The sequence below is a fragment of the Hippopotamus amphibius genome, chromosome 15 (assembly GCF_030028045.1).
Source record: "Hippopotamus amphibius kiboko isolate mHipAmp2 chromosome 15, mHipAmp2.hap2, whole genome shotgun sequence".
NCBI lineage: Eukaryota > Metazoa > Chordata > Mammalia > Artiodactyla > Hippopotamidae > Hippopotamus > Hippopotamus amphibius.
In genome coordinates, this window is record NC_080200.1 from 25,230,239 (window position 1) to 25,242,957 (window position 12,719).

Below are 12,719 nucleotides of genomic sequence, written 5' to 3' on the forward strand. Positions count from 1 at the left end.
TGAATTCAAATGTATACAAAAACTCTACAGTTCTCCTCTGTTACTCACATTGTATTTTTTGATGTGACATTTTCTGCTTTAATATTGTGTATCTTTTAGCAAATTATTTTATTCTTTTTTTTAATACTTTTGTCTTTTACCCTTTATATTAGAGTTATTAGTGATTTACCTACCACCCTGACAATAGTAGAGCATTCTGAATTTACACAATTTCCTTTACCAGTGAGTTTTATACATTCATATGTTTACATATTACTAATTAGCATCCTTTCATTTCAGGTTGAAGAACTCCCTTTATATTCCTTGAAGGCAAGCCTAGTGTTCATGAAGTTGTTCAGATTTAGTTTGGGAAAATCTTTATCTCTCCTTCATTTCTGAAAAATAACTTTTCCAGGTAGGGTATTCTTTTTTTAATTTAATTAATTAATTTATTTTATTAATTGGCTGTGTTGGGTCTTCATTGCTGCATGTGGGCTTTCTGTAGTTGCAGAGAGCAGGGGCTACTCTTCTTTGCAGTGTGCAGATTTCTTGTTGCAGTGGCTTCTTTTGTTGAGGAGCACAGGCTCTAAGGGCACAAGCTTCAGTAATTGTAGCATTTGGGTTCAGTAGTTGTGGCTCATGGGCTCTAGAGCACAGGCTCAGTAGTTGTGGTGCATGGGCTTAGTTGCTCCACAGTGCATGGGTTTAGTTGCTCCATAGCATGTGGGATCTTCCTGGACCAGGGCTTGAACCCATGCCTCTGCCTTGGCAGGCAGATTATTAACCACTGTACCACCAGGGAAGCCCCCCAGGTAGAGTATTTTTGGTTCACAGGTTTTATTTCTTTCAGCACTTTGTATATATCATTCTACTTTCTCTGGTTTGGAAAATCCTGATAGTCTTATATTATTTCCCTCGTACATAACAAGTCACTTTTCTCTTGATGCTTGAAAGGTTCTCTCTGTTTTAAATTTTTGACACTTTAATTATCATGGTCTTAGTGTGCATCTCTTTAGCTTTATCTTTTTTTTTTGCACTTTTGGGCCTCCTGGATCTGCCTATCTGTTTCTTTCTCCAGGTTTTGATGGTATCCTATAAGTCCCTTAAGCTGTATTCACTCTTTTTCATTCTCTTTTTCTTTTTGTTTCCCTGACTGGATGATTTCCACTGTCCTGTCTTTGCAATTACTGACCCTTTCTTCCACTTGATCTGCTAGGTTGTTGAAGTCTCTGTTGAATTTTTCATTTCAGTTATGTGAGAGTGAGTCAAAAGGTTTCCATAATCTGGTTATATAAAAACTTCTATAAGTTCTACATCCAGATTGCAGGTAATTTTTGACTCACCCTCGTATTTTCCAGTCTATGATTTCTTTGGTACATTTTAATATTTTCTATCTCATTATTGAAATTTTCGCTTTGTTCATGCATTGCTTTCCTGACCTTGGTGAACATTTTTATAACTGTTATATTGAACTATGAGGTAAATCACATGTATGTTTCATTAAGATCAGTTTATAGAGATGTTCCTTATTCTTTTGTTATAAACATATTCCTCTATGTCTTCATTTTCCTTCACTCTTTCTGTTGGTTTCTGGTCATTAGATAAAATATCCACCTCCCAGTTTTTCAGACTGGACTTGTATGGGCCACATCAATTAGCCCAGCCCAAGCTCCTGGTTACCTCTTAAACCTTTGTGACTCTTAAAGCTTCCATGTTTGTTTTTAGTGGGTCACAGTGGTTGAGGCTGTCCTTAGTACAGTGTCCCAAAGGCATGGGAATTATGATCATATGTCTATTCAGCCTCCTAGAAGGCTACTAATTGCCTGCCCCTTTAGCTACTCAATGCAGTCTGATTGGAATGCTTCAGGCAGCAGCTGGGAAAGTCAAGACATTATATATGCATTCTAGCACTTATGAGGAAAAAATTCAGGAGCTGGCTGTTTTTGTATGCTTACTCTGAGCTGAGCCAGAGAGAGTGCTTGGGAGTCCATGGGAGTGCTTGTTCACTCAAATAAAATCACCTCTTTGTTTTCTGTGGTCCCAGGGAACTTATGAAAGCCAAGTCCTGTCAACTTCCAGACCTGTGTGATATGAAGGCCAGTCTCTTGTTTCGCAGTCACAAAATTTGGGATGCTGTATGCATGAACAAGTTTTTTCAGGGAGAACCTGGAGAATTGGTTTTATCCTTGGAGTGAGCCAGACAGAGAATGCTGGGGAAGTGCCCAATGGGTATTTTGGGCTCACAGGACAATTCCAGTAAGTACACAGATTTTGGCTGATTAGAAGCTGTACCCTCAGGCAGCACCTGGGTAAGTATGTAGTCAAACCCCTTCCAGTGAAAAATGGAGATGGACATTGTTGCCTGCTCCTTCTCCACCGAGCCCAGGGGTGTATTTGTAGTTAGTGCTTCCATCCTCACTATGCAATGGTTATTTTTAACTAGTGCTGTGGAACTTGGGAAGCCATATTGACTCTCAGAGCTAGGTTATTTGAGCACTCATTCCTCAGATCAAAGCCTTAAAATTTGGGGTGATAGATGTGTGATTCAAACCCTTTGCTTCTTATGGATAATCTTGGAGTTGGGGATTCCCTCCTGATTGTAAGGCACTGTTCCTTGGGTGGGGTTTATGGCAGGAGTGTGTCTCAACCTTTCCTACATATTTTGATTGAGTATTTTCTCAGTCATCTGTTGTATGTTACTCCACTAGTTGCTGAATTTCTCTCAGAAAGAATTGGTTCACATGTAGCTGTATACTCAGTGTGTCCATGGGAGGAGGAAAAGTCAGGAATTTTTCTGGTGAAATTGTTCCTCAACTCTTTTGAACATGTATGCAGAAGTGGAATTGCTGGATCATATGTTAGTTATATTTCCAATTTTATGAGGAACCACAAAACTAATTTGCATAGCAGTTACACCTTTTTACAATCTCACCACAGTACACAAGGTTTATCCAATTTATACATCCATCTCAACACGTGATTTTCTTTTTTCCATTTTTGTTGGTAAGCATCCTAATGAATGTGAAATGATATTTCATTGTGGTTTTAATTTTCATTTCTTTAATGATTAGTGATGTTGAGCATCTTTTCATATACTGATAATAATGGTCTAGTCAAGTCTTTTACCTACTTTTAAATTGAATTATTTGTTTTTTTATTATTGTTGATTTGTAAAAAATATTTATATATTCTATATATTAATCCCGTATCAGATATATGATTTGCAAATATTTTCTTCCACTTCATTGGTCCCCTTTTCCTCTAATACACAGAAGGGTATGAGTTTATGTAGTCCTATTTATTATTTCTCCTATTGTTGCCTTGCTTTTGGTGTCATGTCCACTATATCATTGTCAAATCCAATGTAATGAAGACTTTCCCCTATGTTTTCTTCTTAGAGTTTTATTATTTCTTAGGTGTTACATTTAGGTCTTTAACTTATTTTGAGTTAATTTTTGTATGTGATGTAAGATAAGAGTTCAACTGCATTCTTTTGCATGTGGATATCCAGTTTTACCAACACCATTTCCTGAAGAGATTGTTTTTTTCTCTATTGAATGGTCTTGGCATCCTTGTCAAAGATCAGTTGATCTTTTCTATTCCATTGGTCTATATGATTGTTTTTATATCAATACTACAATATTTTGATTTGTGTAGATTTGTAATATATCTTGAAATCAGGAAGTATGTGGCATCCTACTTTGTTCTTCTTTTTCAAGATTTTGGCTATTGAGTGTCCCTTGAAATTCCATATGAATTTTAGGATAGGTTTTTTAAAAAATTCTTCAAAAATGCCATTGGAATTCTGATAGGAATTGTGTTGAATCTGTAGATCATTTTGGGTAGTCTTGACCTCTTAACAATATTGTCTTCTAATTTGTAAACATGGGATATCTTTCCATTTTGGGGGTCCTTAATTTCGTTCAGCAATATTTTTTATAGTTTTCAGTAATGGTTTATAATTTTCAACCCCCTTGGTTAGGTTTATTCTTAAGCATTTTTTTTTCTTTTTGATTCTATTTTAGATGGAATTGCATTCTTAATTTTGTTTCCAGATTTTTCATTGTTAATGTATTGATTTTGTGTACTGCAACTTTTCTGAATTTGTTTGTTCTAATACCTTTAAAAAAAATCTTAAGCTTTTTTTTTTAATGTAAGGCTATGTTCTCTATGAATGGGGATAATTTTACTTCTTTTCCAATTTGGGAGCTATTTGTTTATTTATTTCTTTATTTATAATTGCTGTAGACAGGATTTCCAATAGTATGTTGAAAGGAAATGGAAAGACTGCATTCTTGTCTTGTTTCTAAAGTTAGAAAAATTTTTTAGTCTTTCACCATTGAGTATGATGTTAGCCCTTGGGTTTTCATCTATAGCCTTTATTATATTGAGGTAATTTCCCTCTAATTCTACTTTATTGTCTATTTTTATCATAAAAAGTGTTGAATTTTGTCAAATGATTTTTCTACATCCATTGATATGATCATGTGTTTTTTCCCCTTTTGGTGTATTACATTGATTGTATTACATTTGTGTTTTTATCCTGGATAATATGTTCACTTGGTTCATTTTAATTTTTTTGTGGTTATTTCATAATGCTGATATCCTGCCTATTTTTCAGTTATAGGTTATTATAATATATTGAATATTGTTTCCTGTGCTATACAGTAGGACCTTGTTGTTTATCCATTTTATATATAGTCATGTGTATCGATTAATCCTAAGCTTCCAATTTACCTGTGCCTGCATTCACCTTCAATAACCACGTTTGTATTCTGTCTCTGTGAGTCTGTTTCTGTTTTGTAAATATATTCATTTGCATCATTTTCTTTTTTTAGATTTCACATATAAGTGATATCATATTTGTCTTTCTCTATTTGAGTGTCTTCACTTAGTATGATAATCTCTAGGTCCCTCCCCATCCATGTTGCTGCAAATGGCAATATTTCATTTTTATTGTCTGAGTAATATTCCATTGTATATATGTACCACATCTTCTTTATCCATTCATGCATCAATGGACATTTAGGTTGCTTCCATGTCCTGACCATTGTAAATAGTGTTGCTGTGAACATTAGGGTGCATATATCTTTTCAAATTAGGTTTTTATGTGTGTGTTTTAAAGATATATGCCCAGGAGTGGGATTGCTGAATCATATGGTAACTCTATCTTCAGTTTTTAAGGAATTTTCATAGTGTTCTCCATAGTGATTGAACCAATTTACATTCCCGCCAACAATGTAAGAGGGTTCCATTTTCTCCACACCTTCTCCAGCATTTATTATTTGTAGATTTTTGATGATGGTCAGTTTGACTAGGGTGAGGTGTTATTTCATTGTGGCTTTGGTTTGCATTTCTCTAATAATTAGTAATGTTGAGCATTTTTTCATGTGCTTTTGGCCATCTGTATGTCTTCTTTGGAGAAATATGTATTTAGGTCTTCTGCCAATTTTTCAATTGGGTTGTTTATTTGATATTGAGCTGTATGAGCTGTTTGTATATTTTGGAAATTAAGTCCTTGTCAGTTGCATCATTTGCAAATATTTTCTTCCAGTCCATCAGTTATCTTTTCATTTTGTTTATGGTTTTCTTTGTTGTGCAAAATTTTATGTTTGATTATGTCCCATATGTTTATTTTTGCTTTTATTTATTTTGCCTTGGGAGACTTACCTAAGAAAATATTGCTACAATTTACATCAGAGAATGTTTTGCTTATGTTCTCTTCTAGTACTTTTATGGTGGCATGTCTTTAAGTTTTTAAGCCATTTTGTGTTTATTTTGTGTATTGTGTGAGGAAATGTTCTAACTTCATTGATTTATATGTTGCCATCCAGCTTTAACAACATCACTTGGTGAAGACACTGTCTTATCTCAATTGTATATTCTTGCTGCCTTTGTCAAAAATTGAATGACTGTAGGTGTGTGGGCTTACTTCTGAGGTCTCTATTCTGTTCCACTAATCTAAGTGTCTATTGTGCCAATTCCATAGTGTTTTGATTACTATAGTTTTGTAGTATTGTCTGAAGTCTGGGAGTGTGATGCCTCCAGTTTTGTTGTTTTCCCTCAGGATTGCTTTGGAAATTCAGTGTCTTCTGTGGTTTTATATAAATTTTAGGATCATTTGTTCTAGTTCTATGAAAAATGTCATAAGTAATTTGATAGGGATCGCATTAAATTTGTAGAATGCTTTTGGTATTATGGCCATTTTAACAACATTAATTCTTCCAATCCAAGAGCATGTGATATCTTTCCAATTTTTTCAAGTCTCTTTAATTTCCTTTTTCAATGTTTTATAGTTCTCAGCATATAAGTCTTTGAGGTTTATTCCTAAGTATTTTATTTTTTTATGTGATTTTAAAAGTTTTTTTTTTACTTTTTCTGATATTTCATTATTAGTGTGAAGATATGCAACAGATTTTTATATGTTAATCTTGTATCCTGCTATCTTGCTGAATTTGCTTATCAATTCTAGTAGTTTGTGTATGGAGTCTTTAAAGTTTTCTATATAGAGTATCATGTCATCTATGTATAATGACAATTTTATCTCTTCCCTTCCAATTTGGATACATTTTATTTCTTTTTCTTGTCTAATTGTTGTGGCTAGGACTTCCAATACTATGTTGAAACATGTGGTGAGAGTGGCCATCCTTGTCTTCTTTCAGATTTTAGCAGGAAAATTTTCAGCTTTTCACCAGTTGAGTACTATGATGTCTGTAGGTTTGTCGTTAATAGCTTTTTATTATGCTGAGGTATGTTCCCTCTATACCCACTTTGGTGAGAGTTTTCATCATGAATCGACATTGAATTTTATCAAATAAGTTTTCTGCATATATTGAGTTGATTGTTTGGTTTTTGTCTTTTCTTTTGTTGATGTGGTATATTACATTGATTGATTTGCACATGATGAAGCATCCTTGTGACCCTGGGATGAATCCAACTTGATCATGGTACATAATCCTTTTTATGTGCTATATGACTTAGTTTGCTAATATTTTGTTCAGGATCTTTACATTTATTAATCAAATATTTTGACCTGTAATTTCTTTTTTGGTAGTGTATTTTTCTGGTTTTGGCATCAGGGTGGTGGTGGCCTCATAGAATGAGCTGGGAGTGTTCCCTCCCATTCAATCTTTTGGAAGAATTTGAGAAGTAAAGGTATAAATTTTTCTTCTTATGTTTGGTCGGTTTCCCCAGTGAAGCCTTCCAGTCCTGGACTTTAGTATGCGAAAGTTTTTTTTTTTTTCCTCTATAGATTCTATTTCATGTCTAGTGATGGGTCTGTTCCAATTATCTAATTATCTGTTTTTTTTATTCAGTTTTGGTGGGCTGTATGTTCCTAGAAACTTGTGCATTTCTTCTAGGTTGTCCAATTTGTTAGAAAATGTACATAGCATTCTTTTATGGTGTTTTGTATTTTGGAGAGTTACCTCTCCTCTTTCATTTTGTATTTTGTTAATTTGAGTCTTCTGTGTTTTCTTCTTGGTAAGTCTGTCCAGGGGTTTTTTGATTTTGTTTATCCTTTCAAAAAAAAAAAAAAAACTCTTGGTTTTATTAATTTTTTTAATATTTTTAAAAATCTCTCTATAAAAATGTCTTCTCTGATCTTTATTATTTCCATCCTTCTCCTGACTTTAGGTTTTGTTTGTTCTTTTTTAAAGTATTTTAAGCAGTAGTTTAGGTTGCTCATTTCAGATTTTTCTCATTTTTTGAGGAAGGGCTGTATCACTTTGAACTTCCCTCTTAGGACTTCTTTTGTTGCATCCCCTAGATTTTGTTTGGTTGTGTTTTCATTATCATTTCTGTCAAGGTATTTTTAATTTCCTTTTTGATTTTATTTTTGACCATTGGATTTTTAGTAACACGTTTAGTCTCCATGTAATAGTTTGTTGTTGTTGTTTCTTTTTTTTTTCTTTTTTCTTTTTCTCTCTATTTTTTTTCTCTCCTTTCTCTTCCTGAGATTGATTTCTAATTTCATGCTATTGTGGTCAGAAAAGATGCTTGAAATAATTTCCATCCTTGTAAATATGTTGAGTTCTTTCTGTTTCTTAGTATTTGGTCTATTCTAGAGAATGTTTCATATGCACTTAAAAGTAATGTATATTCTCTCTGCATGTGTGTGTGTGTGTGTTAATGTAATGTTCTGAAGATATCAATTAGGTCTAATAGTTCTACTTTGTCTTTTAGGATCTCTGTCACCTTATTCATTTTCTGTCTGGAAGATCTGTCCACTGATGTCAGGGGGGTGTTAAAGTCTCCTACTATTATTGTATCAATGTCAAAGGAAATCTTTTAAATTGTGCTTCTGATGAAATATTTATTCAGGTTTTCTGTCTTTCTTTAGGGGAGGTTGTAATTATTTTGACCTTGGAGCTCATATTCTCTTAGATACACCTTCTACCCTGTCTGGTATTTGCCACTGGTGTAGGATGCAAATTAAACTCTAATCCATGTCATTCCAGAATAATATACTAGGAGACATAGCTGACCCTTCCTGTTTTCTGCCATGTGCAAAAATATTAGAAATAACAAGTGAGGGCAAAAAAATTGTCTGTTTCTAAAAATACTCAGAAAGCATTATCTTCAAGCATGGAAAATCCACCAAACCAAATGAATCAACACTTAAACAACAAATTTCATCACAACAAAAAAAATCTAGCTTAGGAATTAGAGAAGAAAAGGCTTTGCTAAAGGCAATTCTCATTAAAGAGGAAGGAAAGGGCCAGCTGTGTGCTGCACTAGCTAAAATAAGCCCCAAATAGCCTATTTTTCCTGACTTTAACTAAAAAGTGTGTGTATTTAATATCACAAATTTCCCATACAGTGATCACAGGAGCTGATAGTGCTGATAAATTATTGTTATCTATAACAATTATGATATCTTATAATTTGACTACCAAATTTTTGTTAATAAAGCACCATTATCATTTCTATTTTTGATAAAATTTTAGATTTATTTTATATTCTAGAAGAAAGTTGCTTTTTTGCTTGTTTGCTTTTTTGTTTTTGTCTCAACCTTGACTAAAGGCTGATTTTAGCATTCAGTCATTTTGCATTCCTCCTAAAGTGAATATAGTACATCTTTATTACCAATAAAATGAAGCTCCATTTGTCATGCCTAATCAGAAGGCCTTAAAGAGTCTAGTTGTCTCACTTCTCTACTGAGTGCTAAGTTCAGTGCCTTACCTTCAGATGCAAGGATCTTTGTAACATAGCACTTAATCCCTGCCTGTACTGTTCTAAGTAATTTACACATTTTAACTCATTTAATCCTCTTAGCAATGCTAGGTGGTAGGTACCATTATTTTATTCCAGTTTCTCAGATTGTCAGAATTCTGTAGTCTTGTTTGGTCCTGTGTTTGCATTAGACAGTGGGTATGAACTCAGAAGGAGCACAAAGAAACAGGAAAATTTGTGGGAGCCAAGAGGAAGAAGGCAGTTTTATCCTTTATTTCTCATGAAACAAAATGCTGACCTTGGATTGAAAGCAAGTGAGATTTTGGGAATCTAGAAGCTACCTTTGTGAATTCAAGGAATATCACACTACTTCAATGCCACAAGAGTTGAAAGTCCTTATCAGAAATTCTCCTTCCTGAGCCCATCCTGAAATTGTGAGGTTTCTCACTGTTCTGAGGTGCAGGTATATTGAAGCAGCTGAGTGCTTTTGTAACTTGGGCATATACAAGCAAAAATGATCCTCTGTGTTATTTAGAAAAGCAGCCTGTTTTCAGAATTTTGTGTGAGAAATATTGGCTCTTTTGCTGGTACTCTGAGACAATGGATGGATTATTTTATGTTTTATTTTTATTTCACACAACAAGGAATTGAAACAAATGACCTACAACACTTCTATTTTTTTATAAAAGAATTTGTCAAATCTTAAAGGCTACTGAAAGCCATTTGAAGAAATATGATAACATAAGTTTATATTCAAGTATAGCACTGTAGGTTTCTTTTCATCTTTCTCAGGGGGCATCTACGGATGAATATACTCTTCAAAGCTTCTATAACATCCTTGTTTCTTAGACTATATATGAGAGGGTTAAGCATAGGGGTAAGAATGGCATTAAACATAAAGAGAGACTGATTTAATTTGGGTGTCTTAGAGGACCCAGGCCTCATGTAGACCAATATGGCAGGACCAAAGTAGAGGATGACCACACAGAGGTGGGAGGAGCAGGTGGCCAGAGCCTTGTTCGTGCCTTCAGGGGACTTCATGCGAAGGACAGCAAGGAAGATGAGGGTGTAGGACGTAAGGATGAGACTTAGAGGGATGAGGACCACCAGAAAGCTTGAGACCACCACTGACCTCAGATAGGCTGATATGTCCTTGCAAGTGAGTTTCAAGAGGGCCATAACCTCACACAAAAAGTGTGGGATCTCTCGGGAATGACAAATGGAAAAATGCATGGCATAGGCTGTATGAACCAGCGAAGTTATTGCTCCTCCTGCCCAGGACCCAATGACCATCTTTTTGCAGGTGATATGACTCATAATGACTGAGTAACGCAGTGGGTTACAGATGGCAACGTAGCGGTCATAGGACATGAGGGTCAGCAGGAGGCACTCAGCAATTCCCAGGGTTAAGCTGAAGAAGATCTGGGTTCCACAGCCTACCTGAGATATGGTTCTTTTCCCTGAGAAGTTTGTGACAATTTTGGGGACAGAAGTTGAGATCAAGGCCAAGTCAATGAGGGAGAGCTGGCTGAGCAGAATGTACATGGGGGAGTGGAGGCGGGAATCTAGCCAGATGAGGAGAATAAGAACAGCATTGCCCACAACAGCCATAAAGTAGACCAGCAGGATAAGGCAGATAAGAATCACAAGGTGGCCTAACTCAGGCCAGAGCCCCAGGAGAATAAAATCTGTGGTTATAGTCTTATTGTTTCTCTCCATGGCTGAACATTATTGCCCTGGAAACAACTGTGAGATCACTGTTCCATTTGATGATGCGTTACTGTAGATCTTGTCTACTTTCCTTACTCCCAGGACTGCTCTGAACATATTCATACTGACTTTGTTCTTTGTGGTCTCTTCAGTATTATGCATATCTTCTCAACATATGTAATTTTCATTAACTATCTCTCATTGATTATTTAATAAACTAGTGTTTACACAGTGTATCTACTGTTACCAAATGTATCACTGATAGTTACCAAATAAGAACTTAGGTACATTTAACATTCTATCAATAAAAAGTCCATCAGTTTGATGAAAATTTTTCATGTGTATTTCTTAAAAAATAATTCAATCATCACCTTGAGTTCCTTTAGCAGACACAGCTTCAACAGAAGAATTATGATGATTTTACATTTTGAAAAGTCAACATTTTCACTTAGTCTTATGAGGCTTCATGGAAAATAAAGAAGATTCTCTTGAAGATGGGAAGTAGAGCCCTTGGTAACCTGAGTAAAGACAAGATTTTTCAGAACTGAGTGTGGGCTGTGTTCACCTTTTCCTTCTCACATAGGGAGCATTCCCATCTGCCTATGAGTCCTCTTTATTTTGATCCCAACTCAAGCATCTGTTAAGCCAGCTGAAGTAGAACAGAATGACTAACTATAGCACCGGTATTTAGAGAGGAACCTAAAAAATATGATTTTTGCCAGTTTCCCAGAAATCATCCTACTCTGCATAAAGTTTGAACCTATCATCAAGGTAATTCCCAGTACTAGCTGATGCTGCACAAGGGGAGGACACAAGGTCATGATGGAGGAGATTGATAGGATACAGCTTGCAAGAAGTGATTTCTTTTAAAAGATGGAATATCTTCTGTTTAGCAAAGATTTGGTTGGATTTATAAGCTCTATAAGCAGTAGGAGTATTATGAACCAGTTAAATGTCTGACCTCTAGAAGATCAGTACCAGGGTTTGAAGCTCCTGCCAAATGACTACATTTACCTGCCTCATATCCTTGGCCTAGGGGAATTGTCCTTCTGTGCCTCTCTTCTTTCCTTCATGAAACTGAACTAAAGCATACCCATAACACAGGGGTGATGTGTGATTAAAAAAAAGTAATGAGTATAGATTTGAGAACATTGCATGGGCAGCAGCGTTAAATGCATATATCAGGCATAATTAGAGAATTACTTTGCACAAGTGGCAGAATCAGTGCCTTCAGGTCCCTTATTACTCACAGAGCTGTGCACATTCACATAGTATATCAGAGTGATTCTGGTATGTTTCTTGAAGGTTCACCTGTAAAGTGCATTGGACCTAGAGGATATTATGCTAAATGAAATAAGTTGGACAGAGAAAGTCACATACTGTATGAGCTCACTTATATGTGGAATCTAAAACACAAGTGAGCAGACATAACTAAACACAGAGGGAGTCATAGATACAGAGAAGAAACAGATAGTTTGCCAGAGTGTAGAGGGATGAGGGGAGGAGAGAATAGGTGAGGGGGATTAAGTGGTACAGACTCGCAGCCACAAAGTAAATGTCAGAGATGGGAAATGTACAGTGTGGGGAATATAGTCAATAACTAATATCTTTGTGTGATGACATATTGTAACTAGACTAATCATGGTGATCGTTTTAAAATGTATAGAAACAGGGACTTCCCTTGTGGTCCAGTAGTTAAGACTCCATGCTTCCACTGCAGGGGGCATGGGTTTGATCCCTGGTCCAGGAACTAAGATCCCACATGCCATGCATCACAGCCAAAAGAAAAAAAAGTATAGAAACATTGAATCATTATGTTGTGTGGCAGGAACGAATATAGTGTTGTAGGTCAATTA

The 12,719-nt window shown here is 35.4% G+C and overlaps 1 protein-coding gene across 1 annotated transcript; it reads right to left on the reverse strand.

Moving 5' to 3' along the window:
• Window positions 1-9,906: 9,906 nt before the first annotated feature.
• LOC130837299 (olfactory receptor 2AJ1-like) lies at window positions 9,907-10,872 on the reverse strand. Its single transcript, XM_057710123.1, has one exon. It carries the CDS (start codon window positions 10,870-10,872, stop codon window positions 9,907-9,909), a length of 966 nt encoding a protein of 321 aa, XP_057566106.1.
• Window positions 10,873-12,719: the final 1,847 nt, after the last annotated feature.

Excerpts from the sequence above, each read along its gene's own strand:
- LOC130837299 (XM_057710123.1), bottom strand. The coding sequence starts at position 10,872 with ATGGAGAGAAACAATAAGACTATAACCACAGATTTTATTCTCCTGGGG.